At 37.0% G+C, this 20,417-nt stretch overlaps 5 protein-coding genes, 1 long non-coding RNA gene and 1 pseudogene across 7 annotated transcripts; 3 read left to right on the top strand and 4 right to left on the bottom strand.

Annotated features, from left to right (window-relative positions):
* Positions 1-299: 299 nt before the first annotated feature.
* Positions 300-1,989, top strand: LOC103872037 (1-aminocyclopropane-1-carboxylate oxidase 3). Its single transcript, XM_009150374.3, has 4 exons — positions 300-524; positions 761-987; positions 1,085-1,418; positions 1,501-1,989. The coding sequence occupies exons 1-4, from the start codon at positions 411-413 to the stop codon at positions 1,786-1,788; spliced, it is 963 nt and encodes a 320-aa protein (XP_009148622.1). The 5' UTR covers positions 300-410; the 3' UTR covers positions 1,789-1,989.
* Positions 1,675-5,602, bottom strand: LOC103872036. Of its 2 annotated transcripts, none has more exons than XM_009150372.3 (2): positions 4,414-5,602; positions 1,675-4,102 (listed from the first exon to the last, which is right to left on the bottom strand). In XM_009150372.3, the coding sequence occupies exon 1, from the start codon at positions 5,281-5,283 to the stop codon at positions 4,594-4,596; it is 690 nt and encodes a 229-aa protein (XP_009148620.1). In that variant the 5' UTR covers positions 5,284-5,602; the 3' UTR covers positions 1,675-4,102; positions 4,414-4,593. The 2 variants fall into 2 exon arrangements, with proteins under 2 accessions (XP_009148620.1, XP_033128940.1); XM_033273049.1 differs by having other exon boundaries at positions 1,675-4,099; positions 4,411-5,601.
* Positions 5,603-7,978: 2,376 nt separating this feature from the next.
* On the bottom strand, positions 7,979-11,069 carry LOC103872035. The gene is made up of 2 exons (XM_009150371.3): positions 9,670-11,069; positions 7,979-9,023 (listed from the first exon to the last, which is right to left on the bottom strand). The coding sequence occupies exons 1-2, from the start codon at positions 10,205-10,207 to the stop codon at positions 8,530-8,532; spliced, it is 1,032 nt and encodes a 343-aa protein (XP_009148619.2). The 5' UTR covers positions 10,208-11,069; the 3' UTR covers positions 7,979-8,529.
* Positions 11,070-12,052: 983 nt separating this feature from the next.
* LOC103872034 lies at positions 12,053-16,155 on the top strand (annotated as a pseudogene).
* Positions 12,666-13,662, bottom strand: LOC108872189. The gene is made up of 2 exons (XR_001958968.2): positions 13,431-13,662; positions 12,666-13,159 (listed from the first exon to the last, which is right to left on the bottom strand). It is a non-coding gene; the product is annotated as an uncharacterized LOC108872189 (long non-coding RNA).
* On the top strand, positions 16,127-19,468 carry LOC103872031 (fumarylacetoacetase). Its single transcript, XM_009150368.3, has 15 exons — positions 16,127-16,480; positions 16,736-16,814; positions 16,905-16,963; positions 17,061-17,185; positions 17,277-17,351; positions 17,555-17,630; positions 17,730-17,829; positions 17,901-17,960; positions 18,048-18,118; positions 18,193-18,255; positions 18,342-18,406; positions 18,497-18,593; positions 18,689-18,814; positions 18,951-19,026; positions 19,200-19,468. Exons 1-14 carry the CDS (start codon positions 16,274-16,276, stop codon positions 19,011-19,013), a joined length of 1,266 nt encoding a protein of 421 aa, XP_009148616.1. The 5' UTR covers positions 16,127-16,273; the 3' UTR covers positions 19,014-19,026; positions 19,200-19,468.
* LOC103872032 lies at positions 19,425-20,160 on the bottom strand. The gene has a single exon (XM_009150370.3). The coding sequence runs from the start codon at positions 19,889-19,891 to the stop codon at positions 19,553-19,555; it is 339 nt and encodes a 112-aa protein (XP_009148618.1). The 5' UTR covers positions 19,892-20,160; the 3' UTR covers positions 19,425-19,552.
* Positions 20,161-20,417: the final 257 nt, after the last annotated feature.

The following is a 20,417-nucleotide window of genomic DNA, read 5'->3' as shown; positions in this document are numbered from 1 at the left end:
AAGCAAAAGAGAAAACCAACACAATTGCAGAAAATTAAAATCGAAATGGAAAACAACTAGTTTATCCCATCTCAAAAAAGAAGAGTGTAGGGTACCACCAATTATGTTGCACATACACACACACCTTCGTATACAACTTCCACAAACTCCTTTTCTTTTCTTGTAATGAAAAAGAAAACAAATATAATGTCTAGCAACTTTATCTAAATGGCACAATTATGTAATCGTATGATGATACGTACCTATCATCTTACATGTACGTATGTATATATTTAAGAACTTTATTTTACTATTTCCGCCTATAAATAGCGACCCTCTCTCAATTCCTCAACTCACATTTAACAAACATCATCAAAAACATTAAGTTGCGAGTTAAAAAACAGTGACTTTACAAGTTTACATCCAGAGTAATGGAGAAGAACATCAAGTTTCCTGTTATAGACCTGTCTAAGCTCAATGGTGAAGAGAGAGACCAAACCATGGCTTTGATCGACGATGCTTGCCAAAACTGGGGATTCTTTGAGGTTATCGTCTCTCTACTCGTCCTTTTTTTGTTTACAATCAAAGAAAATATAATAATATAACGGCTTAGATGTTCTTTGCTCAAACTTTGTTGGTATATATATATATATATTTGTTATTATTAACTATGAAATGACGCAATAAATATTATATACCTAGCTTCGAAAACATCATTTTCCTTTCATAATTTGTTTTTTAAAAAATGGGTCGTTATAACTCTTGATATTTGTAATATCAGCTGCTAAACCATGGAATACCATATGATCTTATGGACAACATTGAGAGGATGACAAAGGAACACTACAAGAAATTTATGGAACAAAAATTCAAGGAAATGCTTCGTTCCAAAGGTTTAGATACTCTCGAGACCGAAGTGGAAGATATAGATTGGGAAAGCACTTTCTTCCTTCATCATCTCCCTCAGACCAATCTTTATGACATCCCTAACATGTCAGACGAATACCGGTACACACACAAACATTTCTTTTACCCTTAAATCACATCTCCAACGATCTTATAAAAATAAACCATTGATTTGCTTGCCATGTTTCTTTAAAAACAGAACGGCTATGAAGGATTTTGGGAAGAGGCTAGAGAACCTAGCGGAAGAACTGTTGGATTTGCTGTGTGAGAATCTAGGGTTGGAGAAAGGGTACTTGAAGAAGGTGTTTCGTGGTACGAAGGGTCCAACTTTTGGGACAAAGGTTAGCAACTATCCACCATGTCCTAATCCTGAGATGATCAAAGGGCTTAGGGCTCACACAGATGCAGGAGGCCTCATCTTGTTGTTTCAAGACGATAAAGTCAGTGGCCTTCAGCTTCTCAAAGATGGTGATTGGGTTGATGTTCCTCCACTCAAGCACTCCATTGTCATCAATCTTGGTGACCAACTTGAGGTATAATTGTTATCCGGTTTAGATTTAACCGATTACTAGTCAGCAAATTGGTTTAGATTTAACCGGATTATGTTTCTAAAAGGTGATAACAAACGGGAAGTACAAGAGCGTAATGCATCGCGTCATGACTCAAAAAGAAGGAAACAGGATGTCTATTGCGTCCTTCTACAACCCTGGAAGCGATGCTGAGATCTCTCCGGCACAATCTCTTGTGGACAAAGAATCGGAGTACCCGAGTTTTGTGTTTGACGACTACATGAAACTCTACTCTGGAGTCAAGTTTCAGCCCAAGGAGCCACGGTTTGAGGCCATGAAGAATGCTGCTGTAACCACGGATGTGAATCCGGTGGCCACCGTGGAGACATTCTAATTGGAAGTGGGGTTTTCTATGAAGGCAAGAAAGATATGAATAACAAAATGGGTTTGATATGTGTGTGGGTAATGTCAATAAGTGATGAATCTAATGCAAGTAAAATCAAGAACTAAGTGACTAGTGATCACTGATGAATCTGGTTTGGTTAAGTGTGGGGGTGTTTATAACATATGAATATTGAAAAAAGACTTCATAACATATGAATATTGAAAAAAAAAGACTTAAAATGAATATTAAAAGTTGCAATATTATAGATCAGAAACGTTGATCATTTCATCAGTAAACTCCACAAAATAAAAACAAACAAAACTCGCACATGATTAGGAAAACCAATTCAATCAAAACACCATCAACATGGTTTCAGCTTATCCAATGAGTGCAAGTAGCAGAAACGCACCTACCAGGTTTGATAGAGGCTTAATATTAGTTGGTCTATATATTTTGACCCAAAGGCCCAAAAGAATAAGTTTGCTTTTTGAGAATTTCTGGGGTGTCACTCTGTATGACATCCTGTTTATTTTCCTCAAGAATCGACTAGTTAGTGTAGTGTAGTTCTTAATTTTTTTTCACTGATCAACAAAAATTCTGTAACAGAAAAAATAATATAATTATATTTTTATTAGTTGAAACAAAAGTATTTTTCTGAGGGGGAAAATGTGAAAGTAAAAAGTGTTACACCGAGACCAGCGCCATTCTGTCTCCACTGCCCTGTTTATTTGTAAACCAATGAACAAATATCCGCATTTCTAGGATTTAGTTCTCTCGTTCTGTCTGAAAAGAAAGTTGAATTGTTTATTTTATCGTAGTTACAAACAAACTATAACCGAAGAGACAAGAATGGCGAATAGATCACTTTTTATTACTTTAGGGAGCTTTAAGCTTGTATACTGAAATTTTCTTTTGGAGATGTGTAATGGGTGTGTAAATGCTGCGGATGATAAACATCTTCATTGCACGTTTTAAAGTCTTGCAACTTGCATGGCTCACAACACAAGTTTATTTATTTACTTATTAGGAACTGTATTATTACAATATACAAACGAGGAAAACAAAAATGGCACGGTAGATAAAAACATAAGTGAAAGGGGTTTCTCCAACACCAAGTTGCAAGAAACCCAAAACAAATAAAAACGCTAGATAGATTAGCAAATCAGAACCGTGATTACCTAAACAAATATAGATGTTTAATTGAAAACTGGAATATACTGTATATTAGTGAATGACAATATAACCAACTGGAATACCGGTCAGAGTGAAGCTGAGTAAGAGACGACATGTTTGACATACATAAGATATTTGTAGTGCGGAGAAAATTAACTTAGGATTCGTATATATGTCTACTAAAAGTTGTAAGACAGTTATTTTTTTCTTGTATATTCCATTTTTTATATACATAAATTAATAAAAATTTGACAAAACATACTCCTCCGTTTCAAGATAAATGGTGTTTTAAAAAGTTTTTGATATTTCAAAATAGAAGATGTTTTCATATTTTAATGTGAATTTTTAATTTACTAAAAAATGTGCAAGTAATAATATTTTATAGTATATATTGTATTTGGTTAAATAGTTATAAATTTATATTTTAATCATGTTTTAAAAAATTAAAATAATTTTTTTAATAATTGTGCATTAGCCTAAAGTTTCAAGTATTTCGGAAGGAGTACCAATCTACCTCAAATAGTGTAATCTGGGTCTAACGTTAGTTGGACTGTACTAGAAGAAGTATACGATCTGGTAACGGAGAAGTGAGAAGTATAACCCAACTCAATGATATTGGTTGTTTTGAATAAAGTTGTGAAATGATTGTTGCTTTTATATTCCTTTACCAGCTTACGAACCTAAAGTTTAGTGTTTCTACTTTAAATTTGAGACTGTACGCTTTGATGAAAGGGATCATTGAGTGAACCGCAAAGGGGAAGAATATGCAGACAAATAATGTGACAACAACAATGCATGGGAAGCATAAAAATGGCTGTGGTGGTGGGCGGCACTGAAGATATCGTTGGACCCAAAATAAATAACATATGTCTAACTAGTATTCTAGAAAAAAAGCCTCTATCACTATACATAATCAATTACATATTTCTAACTAGTACCTAGGAACTAACAATTCTACTCTGTATTCTGCTCAATAATATATTCCATAATTTTATTTTGGCGGTAAGAAAACAATAATTTATACTCAGTTAAAGCATTTTATATCGGTGGCCACACTTGGTACACAAAATAACGTATTAAATACGTGCAATTATACCAACTTTTTTATATAATTAAGATGTTATAATACAATGATATATTTGTCGCATTAGACCATCTCCAACCCACCTCTATTTTTATCTTTATATTTTCCTCTAAAATAGAAAAACTTTATTATAGAGGTGGATTTGCTCCAATGTATGCCTCTATAATAGAGTTCCTCTATTTATAGGGGAAAATATAGAGATTTGCTATTTTCATCTCTAAATATAGAGGTAAAAAGAAGGATTCCTCTATATTTTCCTCTAAAATAGAGGAACTCTATTATAGAGGCATACATTGGAGCAAATCCACCCCTATAATAGAGATCTCTATTTTAGAGAAAAATATAGAGACATACATTATACATTGGAGATGCTCTTATACTACAGTTAATGCTGCTTACACATGAAAACTTTCCAACAATCAAACATGTTGCCCTCGATAGATTCAAGTGAATAAAAAAAACATTTCTAGATTTTTATTTCTTGTAATTTTTCACTTGCTTACCATGATCCGGAGCAAGGAGGTACTTGTGATATTTTGGCTTGGGACAAAGTTTTCTTATCTCCAAACACCAAAAACTTTCTCACCAATGAAATTCAGAAATCTACTCACCGTCCCTTTCTCCTCCTCCTCCGCAGCTTCTTCACCAACGTCTCCGGCCCTGAACTCCTCCTTTGACACCAAACAACCGTTGCAACTACCAGTACCGTCAACCAACTCGCTCGAACTCGTACACTTACAAGGACACGAACTCCCAGAGGACTCACTGAGTTGACTCGGAATATCATTCGTACCAAAGCTAGAACTAACGAGAGCTGGAGACTTCACTGAACGCTTTCTACGATCTTTCTTCCCATTTATGTTCTTTTTATTCTTCCTTTGTTTCTTCTTCTCCAAGCTGTCTTCGAAAGCGTCGATGATTTCATGAATCAGTTGGCGACTTGGTGACGAGTCCCATCTGACCCAGTAGCTAGTGTAACAGCTGAAACAGTCGCAGTGGAAGAGAGGCGAGTGGTTGTCGAAGTGGGATTGTTTGTGTGGTTTGGTCTTGTTCAGGCGAGAGGTAGAGTTTCGGTCGCTGGAGTAAGAGAAGGTTGATATGAGGTAAGCCAGGACTTCACGGTCTTCCGGAGAAAGAACCACTGCTAGTGATAAGATGGCAACAGGAAGGAGATGGAGAAGCTGGTCGTCTGATTTTATCTGCGGCGGCGACGGGTGCACGGTTCCTTTCCGGTAGAGCTTTTTCATTGTTTCGTATAGAACGGGGAGAGAGAGAGAGAGGACTTAAATGAAGAAGATGTATTGACTTACTGAGACTTTAAAAGGTTCATTAAATCATCTCCAAAATACACTTTATAATTTTAAATATAAAATCTTTTGTTTTTAGAAAAGGAACTTCGAAACTTCAAAGTTTTGAAGAGTGAAACTTTATATTTGAAGTTTCACTACTCAAAACTTCAAATTTAAAATTTCATATTTTTATTTGCATTTTGATCCTTACAATCACACATCATCTTTATTTTTATGATTCATAAATATTTTCTTATTTATTGTTTTAATCCTTAAAAAAAATTATATCTTATATATATTTTAGTTTTTGTTTATAGATTTTAAATTTTACACATAAAATTAAATATAACTTTAAAATAAGATTTAAAATATTTTAAACTAGATTTAAACAACAATAATATACAAAAGAAACTTAACAAAAAAAAGATTTTTTTAAAATTACATGAAGACATAACTATTACACAAACTTAAATATTACAACAACACTAATAGTCAGGTAAGTTTGATCCAGAACCTTCAAAATTTTCAAATATTGTCCAATTTTTTTTTGTTATACTGAAGATGGTTGTTGTTGTTGTTTTGATGTCTTTTTCGTACAATTCTTTATTATTCATATCGAATATATTCACGAGTATTAATATCATCAAAAAGAAATTAATCTTTTAGCAATATTTTATGTTTCTTTTTTACTTTTTTGTTCTGATCTTATGTATTTACAAGTATTAATATCACCTAATTTCAACATCTTTTTAGCTCGTAATCTACAAAGTAAAAATGAGGAGAGCCATTTATACTTTGAATTGCACTAATAGATCATATATGCATTGCGAAAATCATTTTATAGAATAATATGGTATTTTGTTTGAAGTTTAAAATTAATTAAGGTATTTTTTATTTAAATTTTATAGAATATTTATTGATTAATATTATTGTAATATGTTTATATATGTGCTAGTTATTTACAAAGGTTTTATGAATTCAAAATAGTTATGACAAATATAAGGTCTATATTATAAAATACAAATAGTTTTGAAGTTGAGTTTGAAGTTTTGCTTTTAGAGAAGAACACCTTTAAATTTCAAATATAAAGTTTTAGAAACTTTAAAATAGAGTTTCTTTTTGGAGATGCTCTTAGGCTAGACACAATACAAATCACACCTGATAGAAAATAATAATTGTTATAGTTAAAATGTTTTAATGCGTATAATAAATACATCACATGTTTTTTACTAAATCCTAAAAAAATATTCTTTAGAATACAAAAATTTTCATTATTATTTTTGTTTTATTGCTCTGGACAACCAAAATTTAGTCTAGAACTATATATGTCAACCAATCGAACTTTTATTTCATTAAAAACTCACATCAAAAAAAATTATACAAAATCAAAATATAGTTGTAGAGAACTTTCTTTCCAGAGCAAAAAATTAGTGATTTAAAAAACTACAACAATAAAAGATACAACAAATAAATCTACAAATTAAATTCTACAACAAAAAAATATAAAACTACAACCTTTACTAATCATCCTCGTGTCCCAAAGGTCCTTCGGATTTGGATGTATATATTTGTTTTGTTTTTAGGAACTTTTTTATTGTTTCATGTAACTGGTTTAACTCAAAACTATTCAAATGCTAAACAACTGGTTGACGGGAAAGGTGCTTGATATCATCATCGTCCAACACTTGTAACTAAAGTGGTGTAATTATGTTTATATAAAGCTTCTAATCGGTATTCACATAAACGTATACTTTTCTCTTTTAAAGGTTAAAAAATTGTTATTCTATGGCAAATGAAACATTTGCTTAATAAGTTATAACCTCAACAATTTGGAGTAGTCTTGTTAAAAAGGAAAAAAAAATCAGATTTTTTAGAGCAGATTTATTGCTGGTCTATTAAGTTGAGTTCAACAGACGTCTCTTAGCTTTTTAGTTAAAACTTAAAAGCAAAGAGACCGTATCTTATATTATGCTAAGAACCAAACTAAGAAACTTGCAATAAACATGCTCTTAGATAAGACATTTCATTGGGTTGAGATATAATGGACAAAATTTTAGAAAGCCCAACTAAAAATTATTGAAACAGACATATTCATACAAAGTTCGGAAAAAGTAAAACGGATTGAATCCTTGGAACAGCAGAAAAAATGGGCTCCTCCCCCCCCTCCTCCCCACGTGGTTTGGCTTTAATGCAACATAGGTGTGGACTGGACGAAGAGTAACCAGCTAAGAGGGAGAGCATGGGTGGTAAGAGATCATAAAGGCAAGGTGGTCTTTCATAGCAGAAGAGCTTTCGCTCAGCTTGGAAATCTTCATGAGGCTAAATTGGAAGTGTTGTTATGGGCCATTGAGAATATTTATGAGTATCATTTCAACAGTGTGATCTTTGCTATGTATGATGGAGACTTGACGCAGATGATTTTAATACCGAAAGCTTGGCCAAACTTCAAAAGATAAATTGGTTTGATTATGAACAAGTTTCTTAGAGTAGAATGGTGGAGGTTGATGAAAGAAAACATGTCTAACTACAGAGGAGCTTTCCTCATTACTCATAGTGTGACTACAAGAGGCCATATCTGATCGTATGTTGCGACGGGATGTCCAAACTGGCTTCACGATTGCTTTGAGAAGGAGGAATTTCTATCCTCTGACTAGGGTCCTGTATTTGGCTTTTGGTTGAATTTTTTGGGAGGTTTGGTATAGGGACTGGGTTGTTTAACCAGCTGGTAATTGTATTCATTGTAAGGGTGGTTGTTTTTACATGGCTGGGTTGTCTTTTGGGTGGTTTGGTTGTTTGTCACAGCCTTGTAATGTTTTCGAAAAATTTTTTCAAAAAATTTCGTTGCATATGAATATAATCTAACAGATGACAAAAAAAAGACAAATTCATATACTAAAAGAACATGATTAATGGAGAGTTTTTAGGACGAGTTTTTTATTTAAAAGTCGGTTCTTAGCTTTTTAATTTAAAAGTTAAGAGACAGTTTCTTATTTTCCGATAAGAACCCCACCATAAGAATTCTTCATTAATCATGCTCAACAACTTTATAGGCTGACAAAAAAAAATCAAAAACTTTATAGATAGTTGATTCTCTAGTTATCTAATCCCCAACAAAACTTTATATATATTTACATCATATCCAAACCTTTTAATTATAAACTCGCAGAGGCATATGCTCTATTCTTTGAATGTTACAGCCCCACCTCATTGCTGTTTAAAAGCTACCGTGAGCTGCCCAACCTTTTTTAAACCGTTCCTCTTCCACTCCACCTCTTTAGAACCGAAAAACGTAGCCGTTTCAACCGATTCCTCGAACCCAACACGTGGTCCGCATCCACAGCTCCAAACCCTCGTCACCACTTCGTTAGATGTTCGTTTATAGTGACCAAACCATTTGGCTTGCATATAACCGTTCCTCCTCCACGGAGGCACGTGAATCTCTGCTCGCTTCATCGACCGCCTTACCTCAAAGGACATGATCCTCACAAGCTGTTTCAGCTCTTCAGGTGTTCCGACAAAGACACGTGGCAGTTGTGATAAGAGAGAAATGTATCTCGTCGTAGGCCGAGTAATCTCAAATTCTCCGGCAAGATTTGTCTCGACGATAAAACGGTTCTTATCTCCTTCGTTAACGTCAACGTACTCGTACTTCCCGGCCGTGTTTTTGCCAAATCTCTCCCACCGGGACTTGCAAAGACCTGTGTAATAATATTAGTATGAATCACAAAAGGTACACATCGGGTGCGGTATTATAAATTTATGCATATACATATGCGAAAACGTAAAGATATTAAATTATAAAGAGATCAACCATAGTCTATTTCTTTTTTCGTTAAATTGATATGAATCATCTTTTCATCTCAGCATTTGCACATTTTAAATCCCAACATTCACTATGGGTTTAAAATAAATACATACAACTGCTGTGTATTGCAGATGATATCCAACCTAGCATTGATATTTGTTAAAACAGCCTTATATGATATGCTACAAAACTCATCAACATCACCCAATATCAGATACTAGAGAGAAAAGTTATAGCATGCATATCTATAGCCTAATGTGAATCTACTTCTACATGTGACTCTATATAGACCAATAAGACTATAAAAATCAAATGACCAATGAATATTGAAGCTCATATATTGTGTTATCCTCTTGAACAAAGCAGTTTCCAATCAAGAGGTTTTAACCCATGTTTTAAAAGAAAATATCTCTTAAATCTACAAAATTTAGGTTATATTGAACAAACTTATTTTAACATCCCTGAATATTAGATTATTACATATATACAAATGTATAAATTTCCTATAATATAGTCATTGATAGCATTAGTATACCTACCTGCATCAAAACCTTTTTTACGTAGATAAGCCATCAAGTATCGTTTCTCTCCGACGAGCTCACTTGCATTTACCACCTCATCAATTATTCTACGCCGCTCTCCGCCGCCTCCGTGATTCTCAAGAATCTCCCGTAACCTCTCCTTCACATCTTCATCGTCATCATCATCAGCGTCTGATTTATCATCGTTTTCTTCCCCAGGAGGAACCTCACCCGATAAAACTTTCACTTCCCTGTCGATAAAAGATTCGATCAGATCCCAAAGATCCTGTGTCTCCTCCGGAAAGTGATCGCTCCCGCTGCTGCTATCGCACGGTGGACGTGTACGCGCCGCCACCACATCAAAAGCTGCAGCGAATCTGTTGAATCTTCTTGGAATCTGTACCATTTTATGCCCTTTGCTGGTTGCTCCTGCATGTCTTAAGCTAATTGTGATATATTTATAGACACACACCTGAAAGTTATAATTAATGATGTTTTCATTGTGTTGACAAAGTCGTTGACTTTTTAACGGAGTAACGACAAAATGGTAAAACATGACAACAGAATGGTGTAACGAACTAACGATGGTGAATAATGGATTAACGGCGTTAATTTTGGGTAACGGAGAAACTAATTACAGTTTAAAATGTGCTGGCTGACTAATTTGTAGAATCCAATTATTACCACCATAGCGTCCACAGACAACCGCTTCAAAACGAATAACTTTTATCAAATCAAATCAGAATAATTAAACATTAACTAATACTACTAGCTACTCACTAAACAGTATACTGAAATGTATTACTTTAGGAAAGGAGTTGCATGGTCTAAGTCAGATTCATGTCTATAACCATGTCTACTCTTTTCCTATTTTATCAAAAGGAATTTTTTAACGTCCGTTACATTTTCATCCACAACCAGAGTTGGCGAGGTGGAGTAATTAAAAAGAGACTCGTGAGTATACCACGTGGACACACGTACGAGAAGCAAGTTAAACTGTGTTCACATGTGGTAAGTTGTGGTTAGATTGTTTCATCTTCTACTTACCTCACTTCAGTAGAGTGTTCACTCGATTGTGTGGTATCTTATTTCTGACGCGGAAACCAGAAGTAGAGTAAACTAAAAGTACGTCTAAGTTCATTGAATCTACAAAGTTGACTAGGTTCAACGTATCTAAGGTTCAATTGCTTTTTTTCTTTTCTTTTTCTGATCATGCAATTATAGTTGAATATATTAAAGTGTCATCGGCAATGCTTGATGCGGATAAAGGCTTGTCCGTTACACGTGATAGCACTAGCCTTTGTTTTTTCTTTATGAACGAGCACTAGTCTTTGGTTCCTAATCTATTTACAAAAATCTCAAATTATCGAATAGACAAATCATCAATCAAATCACCAAAAAAATGTTACACCATACTTCGAGATTGTAGACGTGGGCCTATCTTGGTAAGTGAAATTTGGCCTGATCTTAAAAGCCCAAACGAATCATGCAAAAAAAGCACGGAGAATTTGCCCCGCGGGCGTAGATGAAAAGACGGTTAGGTTTTCAATATGGCGACGTATTGTTCTCCGGAACACTATACTCTACCGTTTTGTTTTTGTCCTCTCCGTCGAGCCATGGCGCCGCTGAATCCATTAAAACATCTGTACGCGTCGTCCCCCGGAGTGTATCAGTGCAATCTTCTTGTTATCATTAATGCTACTGATAATGGCTGGGTGATTCTTTATTAAGGATTTTAATGTAATTTCCTGAATTTTAAACAATTTGAATCCAGTGATCCATTTGATTGTGTTACAAACGTCGGCAGAAGTGAAAGTGACCCCGGGCAAGGGGGAGCAGTTTCAGTTTGATGACAGGATCTCTTGTCTGTTCTATGCATGGATGATGGATGTGTTCGTTCCTGGTTCATTTTTAGCCTAAGGCTGTCTCTGGCCTTTTAATCTTTGACTGAGGACAATAACAATTGATCATATTACAATCTTGCACCGGAATAATGCTCCCATGGTTGCTCTCTTTATCCTCTTTTTATTTGGTTTCATCTTTACAGTTTACCCTGACCAAACATTCAAGCTTGGTTAAGATTATAAGCTGATGAATATATTTTTTCTCTGCTTTCAGGGACTACACATCAACTTGGAATCTTGGATCGATCTCCAGAGAAAGCAAATTACTTGAAACATGTGGTTCGCCTTATAAAACCACCCTCTACATATCTAGCCATGGAATTTCTAAACCTTCGCGTCACACGTCATTTTATCTAGAAGATAGATATATACATCTTTGGTTTTCTTTATGCTTGGTTTGATCAGACGAATGCACAACTTATTCTATGATTTTTATATTCCATGCTTGCTTCTTGTTGTGTCACCTAGCTGAACCTCATGCCACTCTTCCTCAAGTGTCTCTATAGTTTTTTGTGTTGCGAGGGTTAGGATCACGCTTGTTGATGTGATAAACATGCGTCCTAGTTTTGTTCCCACATGGTCGGTCGTGTAGGTTTGTCTTTCTTATGACCGCTTCTATTCCATAGATCGTGCACTCATGTCATTTTGAGTAAAAACACACATTGAACTCTTATTATATATGATTAAACCGTTGACGTCTGATTATTTTATTCTTCAAAACCAAAAATTCTCTAGGAACGTGCATCCAAGTTTGATTGACGATGGTTTCATCTCTGGGCAAAGGTCAGCTCTTTTTGTTTCCTCAACGCGTAAACATGCCTCATTGACAAATTCAGTTTTAAAAATAAGCAAAATTAGAGGGGTAAAAGGAATACGACTTTGGAGTTTCTAAACTGTTTTATAAAGATGGAGCATATAGAGATAATATATTTTGTCATAATAAGTAAAAAGTGGGTTTCTTAACCCATAAGAGCATCATTATCCCAAAGACCCATTTAGAGTCTCTTATTCTTTTTTTAATACTTTTAAGTAGTAAATGTGAGTTAAGAGACAACATTAAGAGACTCTAACATTTATATGCTCCAATGCAAGTCTCTTAATTTAGAGTTCTTAAAAAAAAATTATCAAACATTTTTTTTATTGAACTCAACTTTACTTCAAAACTCTTTCACTACCATACACAACATCTTCATAAAAACTCTAATTCATGTCTTCAATTCTTTAGATTCACTGCTAAACCTCAACAACTTCAATTAACACACACATGAAACATATCAAGCAACATTGCATCCTTGATCCTTCTCCTTAAGCGACTAAAAAGTACAAGTCTAAACAGGTGCTAAATTCAAAAAACTAATCCACATATACCTGCAGTCATGGCGTAGATTGCGAACCAAAAGACTGGTCGGGAGGTCCGCACTACGACCTCCATAACGAACAAAAGGATAGAAGCAAAAAACTCATCCCACATGTATTTCGTTTTACAGGAACTAAACAAGCCTATGCTCAGAATCAGTTAAGCAGCTGAACTCAAGCACAAAGCGAGGCAGAGAGCTCTTCTAATACGGATCTCTAAAAACAAACTTGAATTACTGAACTCTCCTCTGTCAACCAACCAACCATAACAAACATTGCTTTATACATATGCTTCAACGAGGATGCGAACTCTTCACCAGCATTGCTAAGACTTTCACATAATTATCATTCTCAAGATCTAATTGCATCTCAGTTATCGAGCTAAACCAATTGAACTTAACCAAGGTTCAATCAAACAACTACACGCTACTTCAGTTGAATGAATCAAAATTATTAGATTAATCTACCAAAACTATGATTCAATCAATGCAAAAAATACACAGATACTCAAAAACGTACCTCGTCTTCAGGCTCGCTCAGATTACTATCTTCAATGATCGGACGACTCCTCACTCTCAATAGAAATCACTCTTCTTGGCACGATGGATTCTTTGTGGTGGTGGGAGACGATTTGCTCCGGAGCTCCAGACTCGCTAGAAGCCACCATTGATTTGCTTGTCTTCGAGAGAGAGAAATGCGAACCAAAGCGAACCAAAGAAACACACGCTCCTCCTCTCTCCTCTCATTTTGCCAACACGTGGCCTCAAATACGGTCTCTTCTTGTCCCCAAATTAAAGACGTCTCTTATGTTTATTAACTTTTTTGATTTATTTTTAATGCCCAATTAGCTTAAGAGACCGGCTAAAGACGCCGATAAAGATGGTCTAAAAATGCTGCTCCCTCCTCTCCGTCTCTTCTTTCTCTGCCTTTGTCTCTCCTCCTTTTGTTTATTACAGATCAAAGCTGATGGCGTCTTAGGCAGTCGTATCAAAGTAGACCCGAAGCTCAAGTTCGAGAACCCGAAGCTACGTCAAGCCTACATTGCTCTCCAGTCATGGAAACAAGCAATTTTCTCTGACCCTTTCAACTTCACAGCCAACTGGAACGGCTCAGATGTTTGCTCATACAATGGAATTTACTGTGCTCCTTTTCCTGGCTCATACAACAAAACAAGAGTCGTTGCAGGCATTGACCTCAACCACGCCGACATGGCTGGTTACTTGCCTTCCGAGCTTGGTCTCCTCCGTGATCTCGCTCTCTTCCATCTTAACTCAAACCGTTTCTGCGGTGAAGTCCCCCTCTCACGTTCAACCGCATGAAGCTTCTTTACGAGCTGGATCTTAGCAACAACCGGTTCGTTGGGAAGTTCCCTAACGTTGTCCTCACTTTGCCTTCTCTTAAGTTCTTGGATCTCCGCTTCAACGAGTTTGAAGGCAAGATACCATCCAAGCTCTTCGATAGAGAGCTCGACGCTATCTTCTTGAACCATAACAGGTTCCGGTTTGGTATTCCGAAGAACATGGGGAGTTCCCCGGTCTCCGCTTTGGTTCTTGCAGATAACGATCTTGGAGGATGCATACCGGGAAGTATCGGTCAAATGGGGAAAACACTCAACGAACTTATCCTCTCCAACGATAACTTAACCGGTTGTTTACCTCCTCAGATTGGGAACCTCAAGAAAGTGACGGTGTTCGACGTCAGTTCTAACCGTCTTCGTGGTCCGTTACCGTCTAGCGTCGGCAACATGAAGAGCTTAGAAGAGCTTCATGTGGCTAACAATGCCTTCACGGGAGTCATTCCTCCAAGTATCTGCCAGCTTCCTAGCCTTGAGAACTTTACTTTTTCGTCCAACTTCTTCAGGGGTCGTGCTCCTATATGCGGAGCTGTATCGGTGGTGAACGGCTCCATGAATTGTCTCACCCTTATGGCTCGTCAAAGATCGGCTAAAGAGTGTTTATCTTTGCTTGCGCGTCCTGTTGATTGTAGCAAGTTTGGATGTTACAACATCTTCTCTCCACCACCACCAACGTTCAAGATGGCACCCATTTTCCGGAAACTTCCTCCACCACCGTCGTCTAAGATGTCACCTACCGTAAGAGCATACTCTCCGCCTCCACCACCGTCCTCTAAGATGTCGTCTACAGTCAGAGCATACTCTCCCCCTTCACCACCATCGTCCAAGATGTCGCCTACTGTTCGAGCAAACCCTCCACCACCACCACCTCCACCACCACCATCACCATCTCCTCCACCTCCTTACGTGTACTCATCTCCCCCACCTCCGCCTTACGTATACTCATCTCCTAGTCCACCTCCACCTCCGCCTTATGTACACTCATCTCCTCCACCTCCACCTTACGTGTACTCGTCTCCACCTGCGCCTTCCCTAAGTCCACCACCGTGTCCTGAATCATCTCCACCTCCGCCTTACGTGTACTCATCTCCACCTCCGCCCCCTCCAAGTCCACCACCGCCGTGTCCTGAATCTTCTCCCCCACCGCCCGTTGTATATTACGCACCCGCCACACAAAGCCCGCCACCGCCATCACCAGTATACTATCCGTCAGAAACACAAAGTCCACCACCACCACCATCACCGGTATACTTTCCACCAGTAACACAAAGTCCTCCTGCTCCACCACCAACACCGGTTTACTATCCGTCAGAAACACAAAGTCCACCACCAACAACAGAGTACAACTACTCACCAAGCCAGTCTCCACCGCCAGCAAAGGGATGTAACGACGTCCATCCTCCACAAACACCACCAAGTTACGAACCAACTCCTGAATACTCTTACACATCATCACCACCATCTCCTCCTTCTTACGACGACACGTCTCTTCCACCGATTCCAAGTGTCTCGTATGATTCGTCTCCTCCTCCTCCGTCTAACTACTAGTTAAATTCAAACCATTGAGGGAAAAGAAAGACATTGCGTTATGATTAACGACTACACACAAATTAGTGTAGTTGATATTCTTGATATTTTTCTCTTTTTTCATTTTGGATATTTAGTTTATTTTTTCTCTTTCTGTGACCATTTAATAATGTATTTATTATTATTTAAAAAATGTTGTGTCTAAATAACAACACTCTTTTCACAAAATCCTTTTAATTCTCAAATTTAAATTGAATTTTTTTTTGACATAATTGAATTATTTATAGTTGTAAACCAAAATCCTCACAATGTAAATATGATTAAGTCAACTTCTCAGTCATCATCTCAAGAACGGCAGCTCTAATAAAAAAAAAAAACTGTGTACCTACCACTGCCCTTTCTTTATCTCTCTGCATTATTCGAGTTTGTGGTTAGCTTTGGAAACTTCACCGAGTAACCATACATCATCCGTTTATCGTCCATGGCGTTGCTCAAGTCTTTCGTCGATGTTGCTCCACACTCTCACTTCCCTATCCAGAACCTCCCTTATGGCGTCTTCAAGCCTGATTCCAACTCCACTCCCCGTCCCGCCGTCGCCATCGGCGATTCCGTCCTGGACCTCTCAGCGATCTCCGAAGCTGGGCTTTTCGATGGTCCGATCCTCAACGGCTCCGATTGCTTCCTTCAGGTTCGGTTTTTTTTTTTCCTTTCCGATTCCTATTAACTCGGATTACTATCTAGTCTCCTTGGAACTTAGCTAAGTTATCAGAATCTGATCTTTTCTTAGAGTTAGTTGGTTACTAGCTCTGGATTGCGATCTAAGTTACTTACAAGACTTGTTCTGTTCTGTAATGTTATTCTTTGGGATGTTCTCAGAAGAACATAAAGTTTTGTTTGTATTGTTGTTAATGTTCTTTTTTTATGTGCTCTGTTTTTTTTTCAGCCTAATCTGAATAAGTTCTTAGCCATGGGACGACCTGCTTGGAAGGAAGCGCGTTCTACGCTTCAAAGACTCTTGTCATGTATGCTTGGTTTTGATCCTATCGATTCATTTGGATTGTGTGGAGTTTTTGTAATTTGACTATTAAGGGTTTTGGTGTGTTTTGATGCAGCTAGTGAGCCCACTCTACGAGATAACGATGTTTTGAGGAGAAAGTCATTTTATGAGATGGTTAGTAGTGTGAATGATTATTTCTGAAACATGCGAGAGATGTAGTTTGAAGATCTGTTACTAACGTTTTCATCGTTTGTGTGGTGCGAATCTGCAGAATAAAGTGGAAATGGTTGTTCCTATGGTGATTGGGGACTACACAGACTTCTTTGCATCCATGCATCACGCCAAGAACTGCGGTCTTATGTTTCGTGGGCCTCAGAATGCTATTAACCCAAATTGGTACGTTTGATGTTACGTTTGAGCTGGAGGTTTTTCTTTGTGAATTTGTTAATCTGTAGTCTACATGATATTACCATGCTTTTTTTTTCAGGTTTCGTCTTCCCATTGCATATCATGGACGGGCATCATCTATTGTCATCTCTGGGACTGACATTATTCGACCAAGGTTAGGTTGTTAGAAATTCACATGTCATATTTGAAGTCATGCATCTTGTAAGGTCTTATGCTTTGGCCAAAAAGAAATTGTTGGTTTTGTTTTTTATAAAAAATATTCTTACTTTGAACCAGAACTGGAGGAAACTGAGATTCCAAATTAATAATGAAATGCTACTTCCAGCTTAATCTTTTGCTTGTTCTGCTTTCTTCCAGAGGTCAAGGCCATCCACAAGGAGACTCTGAACCGTATTTTGGTCCTTCAAAGAAACTTGATTTTGAGCTTGAAATGGTATTCATCCGATGCCTCAATTGATGCTATTTGGTGTGAGTAAGCATAACACCATTGACAAATAACTTGAACCTTTTTTTTTGCAATTGTGGTATTCAGGCCGCTGTGGTTGGTCCAGGAAATGAATTAGGAAAGCCTATTGACGTGAACAACGCAGCTGACCATATATTTGGCCTTGTACTGATGAATGACTGGAGTGGTACTTTCTTTTTGAGTCCTCTTTATCCTGATTGTGTGACATGTTTAATGAAATAGTTGTTGTTTATATAGCTAGGGATATTCAAGCGTGGGAGTACGTACCTCTTGGGCCTTTCCTAGGAAAGAGTTTCGGTGAGGATTTAGTATTCAAGTTTGATAGTCTATCTACTCTAGTTAGAGTTATTAACGAACTTCATTGAATTTTTTGTTGTGTCCTAGGGACTACGGTATCTCCTTGGATTGTTACCTTAGATGCGCTTGAACCTTTCAGTTGTCAAGCTCCCAAGCAGGTTGGTACTTAGTGTCGCATTTTTTTTGTGTGTCACAATCATTTATTCTCTGATCTGACTTATGCTTGTTGCAGGATCCACCTCCATTGCCATATCTAACTGAGAAAGAATCTGTCAATTACGATATCTCCTTGGAGGTAGCGTTGGACTATAATCTCTACCAACTACAGCTTATGCTGGATTGAACGGAAACAAACGTCATCTTTTTTTTCCCTCTTTATAGGTTCAACTCAAACCTTCTGGCAAAGATGAATCTTCTGTAATAACAAAGAGCAACTTCCAAAACTTGTGAGTTCCTATTTAATTTTACAGCCTCCATAATACCCCAAATCATCCATATGATTAACCAGTTTTGCCTCCCAACTCTTATTGTGACAGATACTGGACCATAACGCAGCAGCTAGCGCACCATACCGTTAATGGTTGCAACTTGAGGCCTGGTGATCTCCTTGGAACCGGAACCATAAGCGGACCCGTAAACTCTTTTCTAACCACCTTCCTCATCTAATTTATCATGTTATATGCCAAAAACGAGGAACTCTGTTTTTTTTATTATTATTATAAACGCAGGAGCCAGATTCATATGGGTGCCTACTTGAGTTAACTTGGAATGGACAGAAGCCTTTGTCAATGAACGGAACAACGCAGACGTTTCTTCAAGACGGAGATCAAGTGACCTTCTCAGGTGTATGCAAGGTAATGTTTTGTATCAGCTCATTAAACACATAGATTCTGCTTGGTTTAAGTCATGTATTTTCCCACCAATTCTAGATATGATTATGAATCGATCTGATGATATTTCGGTTTACGCTTGTTAATCAAACCGTTTTAGGGAGATGGTTACAATGTCGGATTTGGAACATGCACAGGGAAAATTTTACCTTCACTGCCTTGATGAGCTTTCCAAGGTAATTAATGCCACCGTTAATGATTTGATCACAGTTTTTCTTTTTTTTTACTTCTCTGTAATTTTAACTAGCTTACTACTATAATTTTCATAGATTCTCTGAAATATAACCCTGAAACATATAGAAAAAAAATTATTTCACTTACTAATGTTTTCTTCTTTCTTTATTTGCAGGAAGTTGGTGGAAAGAAAGATCTCATCCATATTCACATCACGATTAAGCACTTGGAGAATGAAAGATGATTAAGTAGATAACCCTATCCAATTAATAAAATAAGTCATCTCGATATTGGTGTAATATGATATTGTTGTATCTCTTACTATTAAGAAGACACCGGAATCTAAATAGTACTTTCTTTCAAAAGCGACTAATACATCAAGTGTGGATGGGTCGGTCGCTTTAACAAAAACTTTGAATTAACAATGAGTGAAAGATACTAATACTTGTACGTTATTTTTATTCAACATTCGAGAAAACTAAAACATTATTTGAACACTAAAAGAGAGAGCATTAAGTCGCTAATTTCCTACGCCGCACAGCTACACTTGCACCGAGAAACGCAGCGTTTACACTCCAGCAGCGAGGGCTTGGCGAAGGTGTCGCAACCGCATGTGGTGGTGCATTTCCTCTGAGACACACCTCCCCAAAGGCAACGAGCCATGCAGCCGAGCACCGGACCGCACTTAGGACATCCGTAATTCGTCTGCTCCACCATGCATGTCTTGCAGCTGTTTTGTGACGGCGGATGTCGACAGCCAACGCCGGAGCTGACAGCGACTGTTCTTGAAATTGGTAGGAGTGTGGAGAGGAGTAGGAGGAAGATGAGAGAAGAGAGCAGGCTTTGAAACTTGTAGGTCTTCTTCATGTTGAAATTTAGTTTTGATTTTTGTTTCTGAGAGAGTTGAAATTTGATGTTATTGCATTCATTTATATAGAGGTTTTGTCATGATATACATAAAACATTTATGTTGATTAGGTTAGTATCTAGTGACTTTCACAAGAGTTAACAGGGCAGTGCCCCCAATATGCATTTAAGTAAAGCATTCACTGTTCTTGAAGTGTACAATTTCCTTAAATGCTCTTTCTGGTATATTTTTATTTTTGGTCGTGTCATTTTTTTATTCCATCAATATACATATAAAACATATTACTGTAAATAAAACATTTTCCGGTAACATAGAAAAATGGTAGAAAATTATGAGTTCTGGTTAGCTTGTAGAATTTCACAAAATATCTATACGGAAAACTGAATTTAGCTATGGTCTCTGAAGGAATCCAAAGAAGTGTTTTGTAAAAGTTATTCGTTTGGATCGAAAAGCCTTATGGAATTTTCGTTATGATTTTTTTGGTTTTATTTGAAAATGAAAGTAAAAACCAGACCACAGTTTTAC

Source organism: Brassica rapa, chromosome A06 (genome assembly GCF_000309985.2).
Source record: "Brassica rapa cultivar Chiifu-401-42 chromosome A06, CAAS_Brap_v3.01, whole genome shotgun sequence".
Lineage (NCBI taxonomy): Eukaryota > Viridiplantae > Streptophyta > Magnoliopsida > Brassicales > Brassicaceae > Brassica > Brassica rapa.
This window is presented reverse-complemented; position numbering and strand designations above follow the sequence as displayed.